Source organism: Enhydra lutris, unplaced genomic scaffold, assembly GCF_002288905.1.
Source record: "Enhydra lutris kenyoni isolate GAN:26980312 unplaced genomic scaffold, ASM228890v2 scaffoldscaffold28, whole genome shotgun sequence".
Taxonomy (NCBI): Eukaryota; Metazoa; Chordata; class Mammalia; order Carnivora; family Mustelidae; genus Enhydra; species Enhydra lutris.
Genome location: NW_019154112.1, coordinates 24715584 through 24728317, shown reverse-complemented (window position 1 = coordinate 24728317; position 12734 = coordinate 24715584). Strand labels below are relative to the sequence as shown.

At 43.1% G+C, this 12734-nt stretch overlaps 1 protein-coding gene across 1 annotated transcript; it reads right to left on the bottom strand.

Moving 5' to 3' along the window:
• Positions 1-2599: 2599 nt before the first annotated feature.
• Positions 2600-9435, bottom strand: LOC111152499 (interleukin 17F). The gene is made up of 3 exons (XM_022510971.1): positions 9403-9435; positions 4432-4634; positions 2600-2840 (listed from the first exon to the last, which is right to left on the bottom strand). The coding sequence occupies exons 1-3, from the start codon at positions 9433-9435 to the stop codon at positions 2600-2602; spliced, it is 477 nt and encodes a 158-aa protein (XP_022366679.1).
• Positions 9436-12734: the final 3299 nt, after the last annotated feature.

Genomic DNA, 12734 nt, shown 5'->3' with positions numbered 1-12734 from the left:
AAATATTTATCACGTGTTCCCCACCATGTCCACACTATCCCAGGCACGTGGAAATACTTGCTGTTCCCGTAACATGCCAGGGTTTTTTGTGCCTCTGTGTTTGCTTACACTGTTCCCTGTGGTATGGAAGCCCTTCTCCCATTTTCCACTAGACCAACTCATGTTCATCTCAGCATAAGTCTTTTCCTTTCTGAAATCTCCTAGATAGCGATCATTCTCTGTGACTTCTTAACATTTCATACCATGATCATAGTATTTAGCACATTGTTTTGAGATGACATCTGTACATGTGTGACAAGGTAATGTCTCGATACCCTTGGAGGTGTAATTTTTCCCTCTACAATTTCCTTCCTCTTTATACTTCTCCTACCACTGACACAGAGGCTTTTTTTAATGTACTATCTATCCTCAGGATAGGGCGATTACTGGTGACATCAACAGAGAAAGAATTCATTGCACAAATCTGAGCACCAAAATGGACTTGTGAGATTCATACCAAACTTACGAAGCTGATAGCTACAACAGAAAATGTTTTCTAGGGGTGCCTGGGTGGCTCAGTGGGTTAGGCCTCTGTCTTCGGCTCAGGTCATGATCTCAGGGTCCTGGGATTGAGCCCCCGCATCAGGCTCTCCTCTCAGCAGGGAGCCTGCTTCCTCCTTTCTCTGCCTGCCTCTCTGCCTACTTGTGATCTCTGTCTGTCAAATAAATAAATAAAATCTTTTAAAAAAAATGTTTTCTAGATTTCAAGAGCCTGAACATTTAAATATCAGTATGTATACCATAAGCAAAAGAGTTCTGTAGCCAAGAGATGAAGTCAGCCTACCCAGTTCCTCCATTCCCCCTTTCACCTAGACTAGAAAAAGGTTACCCACACTAGAGTTAAAAATGTGTGTCAGGCTTCAGCCCCCTGCCTATCCTCACAACAAGTTTCAGGGGCGAGTGAGGATTTATGTCCCACTTCCTCCCTCGGACCTGGAAAGTACTGGCAATGCAGAGCCAAAGGTAGCATTAAGGGGAAAATGTGCTGTGCCATATAGAAGCAAGTGAGGGACAAGAGAACCTCTGAGTTTTCTCCAGAGTGGCATGAAGACCAGATTCTGGAAGCTCCTGTGCCCCCAAGAGGCATAAGATATTGATGAAAGACAACCAGTGACCCTAAAGTTCCCAGAAGTCAGAATGAGGCAGATGGAAAGGGATTGCATGGCCCCAATGACTAGGGACTCTGTGGATGGCCAGTCGCAACACTGTGGTCCTTCCATATGCATTTCTTACTTGTCTCTGTATCTCTGGTGACAAGCACAGTGGCCAATAAATGTTCACTTCGTAATATAATGCAGCCAGGAGCATGGAGCAGTAAAGAGTTACCAGAGAAACTGAGTTCTGTTTACACCATTTCCCTTAATTCTCCATGTAACCCCCAAGCACCATTAATAATAAAATAACTATCTCATAGAAACAGAGCATAGGATAGTAGTTACCAGACACTGAGGGTTGGGGGCAGAGAAATGGGGGGGGGGGTTAGTCAAAGGGTACAAACTTATTTATAAGATGAATAAGTCCTGGGAATTTAATGTGTAGCATGGTGACTATAATTATCAGTACTAAATTGTATTCTTGAAATTTGCTGAAAGTAGACCTTAAATGTTCTCGCTATACACACACACACACACACACACACACACACACACACACACAGGTAACAATGTGAGGTGATGGAAGAGTTAACTACCTTATTGTGGAAATCACTTCACTATAGAGAGAGAGGCAGTCATCATGTTGTACATTATAAATTTACGTAATATTATTTGCCAAATTATGTCAGTAAAACTGAGGAAAGAAGTCCCCAAGATCCACACGTACACACACAGTAATGATAAAAATAACAATAATAAAATGACACAGTAGTCCTCTAATGAGGAACTGATGAGAAATTATGAAAAACAAATGACAAGTATTTAGAATTTCAAAATCTTGAGGGCCCCAAGCGCTGTGAGTACAAGCCAAGACTGGAAACAAACACCTGAAGCGTTTTTCAGTCATTAATACTTTATTATATTAATACTTGATATATTACTTTTTCTCCTAAAATTTTATATAATATCATAAATAGATGGACAGTTTCCTTACAAATAGGAGCATGAAGCCAGCCTCTCTATGTAGCAAATCTTAATAAATATGTGTGCTAGATCCTTACCCCATCCCTCCCACGCCACCCCGCCCCGCACAGCCCCTCCCACACACGCATATTGTGGTTACGTTTTCTGCATTTTCATCCCCACAGAACAGAATTTACCAACAGAATTCTCTGGGGAACGGCACCCCGTCACAGTGAGGGCAGGGCTATGACGCACAAACAAGCCGCGCCTTCCTTCTCCTGCATCCGTTTGCAAGGGGTTGGGACCGCGGAACAGCTCAGGACCTGATTATGATTCGGAAGCGCCCCCAGAAAGTTGACACTACATGTAAGACAGAGCTTTGAGAACTCCGCGCAGGTCTTATCTAGAGGCCGATGAAGTGGAGAGGATTGGGACCACAGAGGACTTGCTGCAGAGCGCTGGGTAAGGACTAGCATTTCAGGGCTGCTTCAGCCGGCGGCCGTTCAGGCGCTCAGAGAGCGCACGATGGGGGTGACGCAGGTGCAGCCCACCGTCACCAGCACTTTCTCCAGCCGGAAGGAGCGAGAGCAGCCCCGGGGCTCCCTCCGCAGGACCAGGAACTCCTGCTGGATGGGAACTGAATTCAGGGAGCTGTCTTCCTGCCCCTCGGCATTGATGCAGCCCGAGTACCGGCACTGGGCCTCCGCAATCTCCGAGGGGAACCGGTGGGGGTCCTGGGTGATGCTGCGGGGGGAAGGGGGGAGGACAAAAGCAGATGGTGAGACAAGGGAGAAGGAAATGGGCAAATGTGAGCGCCCCGCGGTGCTGGGTGCTCACCTGCAGGGAGGCATTTCCGAAGGAGCAGTCCAGGACTGCAGCCAGATGGCCTGGATCCATCCACCACCCGCTGGCAGGTGATTAACTGCCTAAGCCTGTCTCCTCCACTCTAAAATGGGAATTCTCACAGGTCTGTTTCTTCGGATTTTTGAGGATACTCAATGATACAAATGCACATGAAACGCTCAGTCCTGGCATTCAATAAATGTCAGACCTTTCATTTTTCATTACACTGTTGTCATTATTATAATTATTATTCATCCTTTGCCTAGATATATGGATCACTAGTAAATATAAATATCTAATATGAAATCTACAAAGCCTGCTGCTTGGAAAGAAAACCGAAGCCCCAGACATCTGTGAGTCCAGCACATTCTCTCAGTTTCTCCCTTCATAGTCCCCTCTGCTAGGCTCAAAGGCAGTAAAGTCATGCCAGCCAATTTGCCACTACACCCACTCCCTTCCTGTAGGAATCCATGCAGGCAGCCCCAAAAGCACTTCTAATTGTCCCTGGAATCTGTTTTCTTTCTTTCTTTTTTTTTTTTTTAAGATTTTACTTATCCATTTGACAGAGATCACAAGCAGGCAGAGAGGCAGGCAGAGAGAGAGGAGGAAGCAGGCTCTCCACTGAGCAGAGAGCCCAATGCGGGGCTTGATCCCAGGACCCTGGGACCATGACCCAAGCCAAAGGCAGAGGCTTTAACCCACTGAGCCACCCAGGTGCCCCCGGAATCTGTTTTCGTACATCTATTTGGAGCTTATAGATGAGTGCTTGGTATTCCCAGATCTGACACATCAGACAGTATCATGGGAGGGTACACTGAACACCCCATCCCTATCTTGCTTTCCCTTTCCCAAACTGTCCTTTCTTGTCCATTCTACCCTCATCCCCATTCCTTGAAGACTGATGTCTAATCTGAGTGAATCACTCCATACTGACATTTCTGGTTCCCACTTATCCCCATGCAGGGATCATTATGTGGGCTGCCTTAAAGAGCCCTCTCTTCCAACACAGAATGTTTGTCAATTCCAGCATAGGGCTTTATGAGGCAGGAAAGGGCAGAGTGCCGATGAGAAGCTGGAAAGAAAATAGCAGGACCTCGGACCACATAGGGAGGACCTAGCCCCACAACAGCAGGAAAAAATGTCAGCTCCTGAGCAAAGTGGGATTTCTGTTTTTAAGAGTAAATATTGGGGCGCCTGGGTGGCTCAGTGGGTTAAAGCCTTTGCCTTTCAGCTCAGGTAATGATCTCAGGGTCCTGGGATCGAGCCCCGCATCGGGCTCTCTGCTCAGCAGGGAGTCTGCTTCCTCCTCTCTCTCTGCCTGCTTCTCTGCCTACTTGTGATCTCTGTCTGTGAAATAAATAAATAAAATCTTTTTAAAAAAGAGTAAATATTAGGGCTTTTACGTTTTTTCTATATTTTCTAAATTTTCTACATAAGAATAAATTAACATATTTTTCAAAAGAATGTGAAGATCAGTCTCATTTACACTTACTTGTAGTCCCAGGGCGAGATGGAGCGGTTCTGGAAATTTGAGATGGAAATACCCCGGTTTTGCCTGAGGATGCGGATGTCAACCCTCACACTGTTATCCTCCAGAGGAGGGCACAGGGCGGCATCCCCTGCTTTGGGGTTTTTCCAAGCTGCGACCTCCCTCAGGAAGGTGAGCCCCAACATCACCAGGAGCAGGGACTTGACCTGGAAAATAGAGAAGGTGGAGTTGGTTAGGGACTCAGGTGTCATTTGCTGGCAAGAGGCACCCCATGCTTTATCTGAACTCAGGATCCCCAGTGTTTATGGGCCCACAGCTTCTTTCTGAACCTCAGGTCCTCACCTGAAAATGGGAACAGTCACACATGAAGATATCAGGGTGCCAAACTGAGTAGTAAACTCATTAGCCTGGTGATTGAGCCTCCCACAGTCTGAGAGCTCTTCAACAGTTGAACAGGCAGGTATCAGGATCTGGGACTGGGTTTAAATCTCGACCTGGCCTCATCACTGAACCTCTGGTTTCTCTTCTTTCCAACTGGATTATAATAATTGCTTTATAATAATATTCACAAGATTAAATGTAATATTCCATATAAATCACCTATAAATTTATCTAATAAAGGGTTAATAAATGATAGTTGTTGTTTTTTTAAAGATTTTATTTATTTGACACACAGCGAGAGAAATCACAAGTAGGCAGAGAGGCAGGCAGAGAGAGAGGAGGAAGCAGGGTCTCCACTGAGCAAAGAACCCAATGTGGGACTCAATCCCAGAACCCTGGGATCATGACCTGAGCTAAAGGCAGAGGCTTAACCCACTGAGCCACCCAGGTGCCCGATAGTTTTTGTTTTTATTTCCAAACTCATATTTCATGAATTCTCCACAAAATCCTTCCTCCCAGCCATCCCTCCACCTAGAATACACAGTCCCACCTCTACCTATCCAAATCCTACCCTTCCCTCAATGCCTCACCCTAAGGTGGTCTTCTTCAGGAACTGTCTCTCTAAAGTCATTCATTTAGAAATATGTTCATTTTCCTTAAATCATAAAGTACTTGCCATTTAGCATTGAATGCCACAGCATTCAAGTACCATGTCTTTATTGTCTGGAAATGTACTACTTTTGTCCAGGTCAGACAGGCACCCATTGGATTATAAGTTCCTGCAGGAGAACATACCACAGAACCTGTATTCCACAAATACTTTCTGGATGAATGGAAGAGCAGGTGAGTGAATGAATGAACAAAACAATACAGTTAAATTCAAAACATTAAGAAAAACACTGCACAAAACCAGCTGCAGCAAAGTCCCGATTATCCACACTCCCTGAAAGAAGCAGGGCCATTCATGATGCACAACAACAGAGCATACAGAAACTACTTGTCTTTAGCTCTAAAACATATATTCTTTAGCCTTACATTGAAACATCGGTCTATTGGTGTTACAGGAATGCACAAGGAAAGAGAGCGCTCTGTGAAGACCTAGCTAAAAGAAGAGCTACAAATCTCTCCAGCTCCCCTTTGTTGCAACCACGTTCTGCTCACCCCACCATCACCACCCACACTTACTGGGGATGGACAAGGACCATCACCATCTCTCAACATAATGCAGAATAAATAAGGGCTGAAGCTGAGTTGCTTTCATTCTCTGGGTTCAGTGTTATTCAGGCTCACACCTTCCACGGATTAAGGCGGGGGGATGATTAGACATCTCTGTTTAGAGGACCTCCTTTTTATACTTTGCAGATGTTAGAGGTAAAAAATGACAAGAGTATGCAGAAAGGTCACGGTGTCAATTTCCTGTACAAAGGTAGCTGATACTAAAAAGAAGTCGAAAGCAAGATTGACTCTGATAAGCCTGAAGTAAGCTGATTTGCTTTCAGATAATGGGCACTTGTCTATTTTCATCTGCTACAATCATTCATTCATTCAATTCTTTCTTGACTCTGTATGTGATAACTCAGGACACATGCTCTAAAGTCAGATGTCCTGAGTCCATAACTCAGTCAGGACTCTGACTAGCTGAAATTCAATTTTCTCCACCAGAAAATGTAAAGATTAAATGATATCATCCACATAAGGGAGGAAAAGCACTGCCAACACGTGTAAGGATTCAGCACAGAGGGCTAGTAGGTCGACCTTGTCTGATGATGTACAATGGATAGGAAAGATGTGGAATTTGCCCTGAAGCATCTTCTGTTGGGACAAAGCGCTAAGAAATAAATTCAAAAATTTGAAAGATACCTACTTAGACCAGAGGATTCTTAGCTTCCCAAGCCTTCCAATCACTTCCTTTGGTTTCTTAAGGAAATTCCTTCTGTGTGTTTCCTCTTTTCTCTTCAGGATCAAATACACTGAGTCACCTCTAGCTTTCATTATCAAAGCTTTAAAGTCACTGTATCTTTGGGTGATATGATTCAGCAATCATTTCCATACGTCTAACAAATCACTATATTTTCTTATGTTCTTAGAGTGTGATAGAACACACCTTCACATCTTTGAATACTGGATTCTCACAACTCTCTCACCAGGTATGTAGAGCTAGCATTAATTATCCCAATGAGACCGGTGAGAGTCATGCCTGGTAAGCAACAAACAGCGTGGTTGGATTCACTAGCCTGTTGGTATCAGCTGGGGGACTCAAACCTAGGTGTCAGTTCGGTTGCTATTGAAGTCCATTATTATTATCAAGATAGAGCCACTCATGGTGTTTAATCCTAGCTTTATCCCTCAGGAAGAGCCACGCATTGTAAGCAATGTGGCAGCTGTGTCAGAATTGCATAAACGTTGGAGGTCACAGAGCTCTTTATCAGGAAATCAGATGATGCCTGCAAATCACTCTAGTTTTCTCCACAAAGCTTTTGATCCGAAACTGTAGCTTTTAGTGGTTATGCGCCAGAGGCTTTGATATGGCTCTTGCTGATTCTTAAGAATGACATACACAGCACTTCTTCTCTGAAAGGTTCAGAGCATCTTATAGATGTGAATTCCTATAGGTCACCTATGAGGCAGATAAATAGGTATCACTCCTAATCTGTACAACAGGAAACAGAGGCAAGAGAACACACCAGTGAAGGTGGGCACTATCAGGACATTGACAGCCCGACTCTACTGCAAGCTCACCTGAGACCATCTGAGTATTTGTCTCCTGAACTTCTCTGTCCTGTGTGCTCACCCCTGGGTAGGAATGTGCTGCAGAGTCTGGCCAGTTTCTAGGCCTGTAGGAATTTGCCTCAACTACTTACTGAATATGTCCAACCGGCGTGCATCTCTCACCGTCTAATCCTATTCTAATGCCCTTGCACTGTCATGTTTCTTGCAGATGGCCCAACAGAGTACCTCAAATAAACCAGAAACAGAAATGGCTTTGGTTAAGCCATTAAAAAAGCTATCCTACAGATTCTTTTAGACCAATGGCTTCAAATTCAGGAATCTTGCCTCTGAACTATGGATGTTGGTAAACCTAGATTCACATCCCAGTTCTTATGGACAGTACACAGTGATGTTAAATCACTTGCCCTAATTGAGCTGTTTTTCATCTGTATGATGGAGAAAGTAGTCCCAATCTACTTCCCTGGGTTGACAAGAATTTCAGAGGAAAAAATAATATTATTAATATTAATATTTAATACATTGCATGTTTTCTCTATCCTTGTTGGTTAATATATTAAAATGAACAATTTACTAAAAACTAAGCCAGTTCAGAGTACATATCAGATTTAGTCATTTTCAATGATATCAATTAATCTCCCAAGAAAACCTCTGAGGAAAATGCCATTATTATTCCCCTATATAGTTAAGGGAATAATTGTGCACAGAGCAGCTAAGTAATTTATTCCAAATCCCACATTACTAAGTAGAGGAGCCAGGTCTGTCTGACACCAAAGCCTGTGTTCCCTAACTATTGCACTTTGCTGCGTTTCTGATATTCTCTACAACAATACATAAATATAACATAGTGCTATCATCACCATATGCCATGACCTTTTATGAAATCCAAGCTCTTTTAAGTTATAGGACTTGTAAATGGAGGGGAAAAAGAGGACTATTTAAGCCCAAAATATGGCATATAATTTCCCAAGCCCTGTTTTCTCTTTTTTTTTTTTTTAAGATTTTGTTTTTTTTTTTTAATTTATTTGTCAGAGAGAGAGAGAGAGAGCAAGCACAGGCAGACAGAGTGGCAGGCAGAGGCAGAGGGAGAAGCAGGCTCCCTGCCGAGAAAGGAGCCCGATGTGGGACTTGATCCCAGGATGCTGGGATCATGACCTGAGCCGAAGGCAGCTGCTTAACCAACTGAGCCACCCAGGCGTCCCCCAAGCCCTGTTTTCAAGGCTCCTCTACGTTATATTCTTCCCAGTCTTTACCTAATGCCGGGCGAGATTCTAAACCCAGAAGAAGTAGATTTCCATCATACTAACATCTCTATCTCTTCCTCCATGAGGAATGAGACAAAGCAAAATTCATCAGCTCTCTGAGACATAGCAACTTTCCCTCCTCTGGGAGCTATCCAAAGTTCAGTACTAAGGGGTTTCACTTCCTTCATCCTGGGCATTCTGTCTACTTGTAGTCTTAAGGGAATCATTAAAGTTTTTGGAACCCTACTTTCCTCGGCGAAAATACATATATACTATCCTAAAAGGCTGGAAGTCCCCATGATGAGCTAAGAGTTTCAGACCAATCTAAGTCTATCATGGTGGCCGCAGAGGAGATCATGTCCAACTGTCTCTGCCACCAGACGTGAGTGAGCTACCAACTACCCATGCAAAAGCCACCCTGTGAAGACCTATGTTTTGCACCCCATTATAACTTCTAGTTATTTGTTCTTTTTCTCCACCAAACAGGGGTCAAAATTAAAGTCAGTTCTGTCCTTAAGAAATGTCCCCAATAAAGACACCAATCAGGCCTAATTCCCGAGGAATCTGCTCTCCCGAAATCCTAGGGATGACAGCTGCAAAAGAAAGAATTATTTTTACTCACCATGGCCATGTTGCGCAGGAAGGTCATCATCATTTTGCTCTGGTTGCCTGCTTTGTGTAGTAAATTCTTCCTGTGTGTGTGACACCCTGTATATGCCTGTGCTGTGTCAATGAGAGTACCTGTCGGTTTTATACCAATCACTGTCCTTATTTCGATTGACCTCCTTACTTAGTTGTGGTTACCCCAGAGTTACTGACGAATGTAGTTTTTTTTTTTTTTTCTATTCCACTTCCTGAAGGGGAATCAGAGAGGGACCCTAAAAGGGGATGACGGAAAAAGGACCAAGTCTTCCTTTTCTTCCACCCCCCCTTGTCCTCAAATTACAGCAAAATTCTTAACTTACTACAGAGATGAGCCAAATTACAAATAATTGCTGCCATGATCTTTTATGTCCTCCCCAAATGGCTAACGACTCTTGTCATGCACCACATGTTCTACTTTCCAGTCATGCGATATGAACCACAATTTAAGAGGGAGATATGTCATCCTTAGAGGGTCCTTGGTATTAAATGAGAGCACTATCTTTAGCTCTGTTTTATAAATGGGAAAACAAAACCAAAGAAATTAATGACATCAGTAAGAGACTCAGAATTATATCCACAGGTAGCTTCATAGATTCCCTGAACAAATTCTATTTTAATCCCATGCTTTAAATCCTACTTATGCTTAATAAGTAATCATTTTCATAAAACATATAATTGACCATTATCTTGGCCATGCTGACTGAGGACTTTTTTTTAGCAGAAATGAATTAGCAAGTAGAGCCTTTGAATGCTCTAACATAATTTTAAATGACCTACAGAAAGTTAATTTTTCTCTGTTCCATTTAAGTCAACAAAGTTTTATTGAGTATATACTATATGTCTGGTAATGTATTCTAGGGATACACAGATATTTCTAAATTAACAGTAGCTTTTTTTTTTTTTTTGTCTCCAGTAGGATCAGGGGAAAATTACACATTCCTTTAAAAAGGCAGGGCAGGGCACCTGGGTGGCTCATTGGGTTAAAGCCTCTGCTTTGGGCTCAGGTCATGATCCCAGGGTCCTGGAATCGAGCCCCGCCTCAGGCTCTCTGTTCAGCAGGGAGCCTGCTACCTGCCCCCCACCCCCTCCCCGCCACCTGCCTCTCTGCCTACTTGTGATCTCTGTCTGTCAAATAAATAAATAAAATCTTTTAAAAAGTAAAATAAAAAGGCAAGGCATATTCTAGCAGGTAAGTTATCTTTCTCTATCACAACATGTTTGAAAAACTTTCCTCCATTTTCTTTAAGTGGAGGAAATGAAAAGGAATCAGCTCTTGGGTTCTTTGGAAGCCCCTCCAAAACTGATTGAAATTCTTCTGTGGTCATGAGCTTTAATCCACATCTCTCCTCCCCATGCCTGTGGATTCTTCTCTACACCCTACCCAGATCAATGAGAAGTTTAACTCCTATAAGAAGGCTCCCTTGAATCATCCCCTCAGGCATCTTTCCCTTCCTTGTGACCTCTGTGCTCATATTAATCTATTTCATACTCGTGAGTATGCTTTAGGAGGGTTTTCTGAGGACTTAGGGAAACTTTAGTTCCTTCTCCCCAGTGATCTCTACCAGCCTCCTTCTCTAAATATACATCCCCAAATATATGACCTAAATTAAAACTGTACATTTTCTATACATACACAGATTCAAGACAAGTCCCCTAGCTGACCGTTTCCAGCCAGACTGAAGCTCCTGAGCCCGACATATAGAGAATTTTCAAGGCCGGGCCAGTTATGTCCTTCCATGAACTCAGGGAAGCTAGCACATAAATCAAGAGCCATGTTTTCAAAATTGCTAATTATCAATCATGCTACCAGAGCAATATATGCAATAGACCCTTCAAAGAATATTAAACTGAGTGGGTTGAGTTACTCTCTTTCTTCAGTGGTCTCTTCTCCATTTAGAGCCAAATTGTAATGCATAGAAGACTACACCAGCTCTCTTGAAAGAAGGAGCAAGTCACTTTGAACGAAGAGTACATACTTCAGGGCACCTGGGTTGCTCAGGCAGTTGAGCACCTGACTCTTGACTGCAGCTCAGGTCATGATCTCAGGATCGTGAAATCAAATCCCGTGATGGGCTCTGTGCTCAGCATGGAGTCTGCTTGGATTCTCTCTCCCTCTTCCTCTGCCCCTTCTATTCACACTCTCAATTTGTTCTCTAAAATAAACAAATACATACATATAATCTTTAAAGAGTGCCCGATTTGGGGCACCTGGGTGGCTCAGTGGGTTAAAGCCTCTGCCTTCGGCTCAGGTCATGAACCCAGGGTCCTGGGATCGAGCCCCGCATCAGGCTCTCTGCTCAGCAGGGAGCCTGCTTCCTCCTCTCTCTCTGCCTGCCTCTCTGCCTACTTGTGATCTCTGTCTGTCCAGTAAATAAATAAAATCTTTAAAAAAAATAAAAAATAAAAAATAAAAAAATAAAGAGTGCCCAATTCAACACAGGAGGATTTGCTGCATTGCAGAGGAGAATTAAATGGCCCTTTATGTAAGATGGAAACTGACCTTTTACATCCAGCCGTCACAAAGTTTTCCCTCATCAAGCTAAAAATAAGTAACCAGGATGTCAAACTAGTAACCAGCTATCACCAAGTTCAAACTGAATCAAAAGATCCAGATCATCATTTCGGCTAACATTTATTGAGCACTTCTTACACTGTAAATTATGTGCCAATACTAAGGATACAATAATGAATATATGATTAATACACAGCTGGTTATGGTGGAAGCCCATCGTGACTACCTATGCACCACCCATGACCCAAGCTGTTACCTTTCAGAGTTTCAGTCATACATACGGAGCTGTCACTCAACTCATTGACCACCAGGACACTCTACACCCAAATCCAAGAACCCACAGAAAGAGATGGCAGAAGATGTTGTAGTTCCAAGAATGAGTTACACACAGCCTCACATGTGGTAAAATATTATAGCTGGTCAAACATTCAAGTTAGCAAGATTTTTTTTATGCCCTACCATGTGCCAGGGAGCCATGCTACATATTTTGGGGACTACTCTTACTGGAAATAGACTGTACAATTATAGTCTCTACCTTAATGAATTTAAAATCTAGTTAGGGAAGGAAAGCAGATATGCCAAATTAACTAATAAGATAATAACATGAGAGGCCTAGGATATTGATAGTTAAATGTACACATTTAGCTTACATTGGAGAGACTTTATCCTTAAAAAAAGTACATCTAGGGGCGCCTGGGTGGCTCAGTTGGTTAAGCAGCTGCCTTCGGCTCAGATCATGATTCCGGGGTTCTGGGATCGAGCCCCGCGTCAGGCTCCCTGCTAGCAGAGAGGCTACT

Coding starts and splice junctions, on each gene's coding strand:
- LOC111152499 (XM_022510971.1), bottom strand. CDS start 9,435: ATGATGATGACCTTCCTGCGCAACATGGCCATG. Junction 4,635..9,402: donor TCCTGCGCAACATGGCCATG/GTGAGTAAAAAT, acceptor TCTATTTTCCAG/GTCAAGTCCCTGCTCCTGGT. Junction 2,841..4,431: donor ATCTCGCCCTGGGACTACAA/GTAAGTGTAAAT, acceptor TTCCCCCCGCAG/CATCACCCAGGACCCCCACC.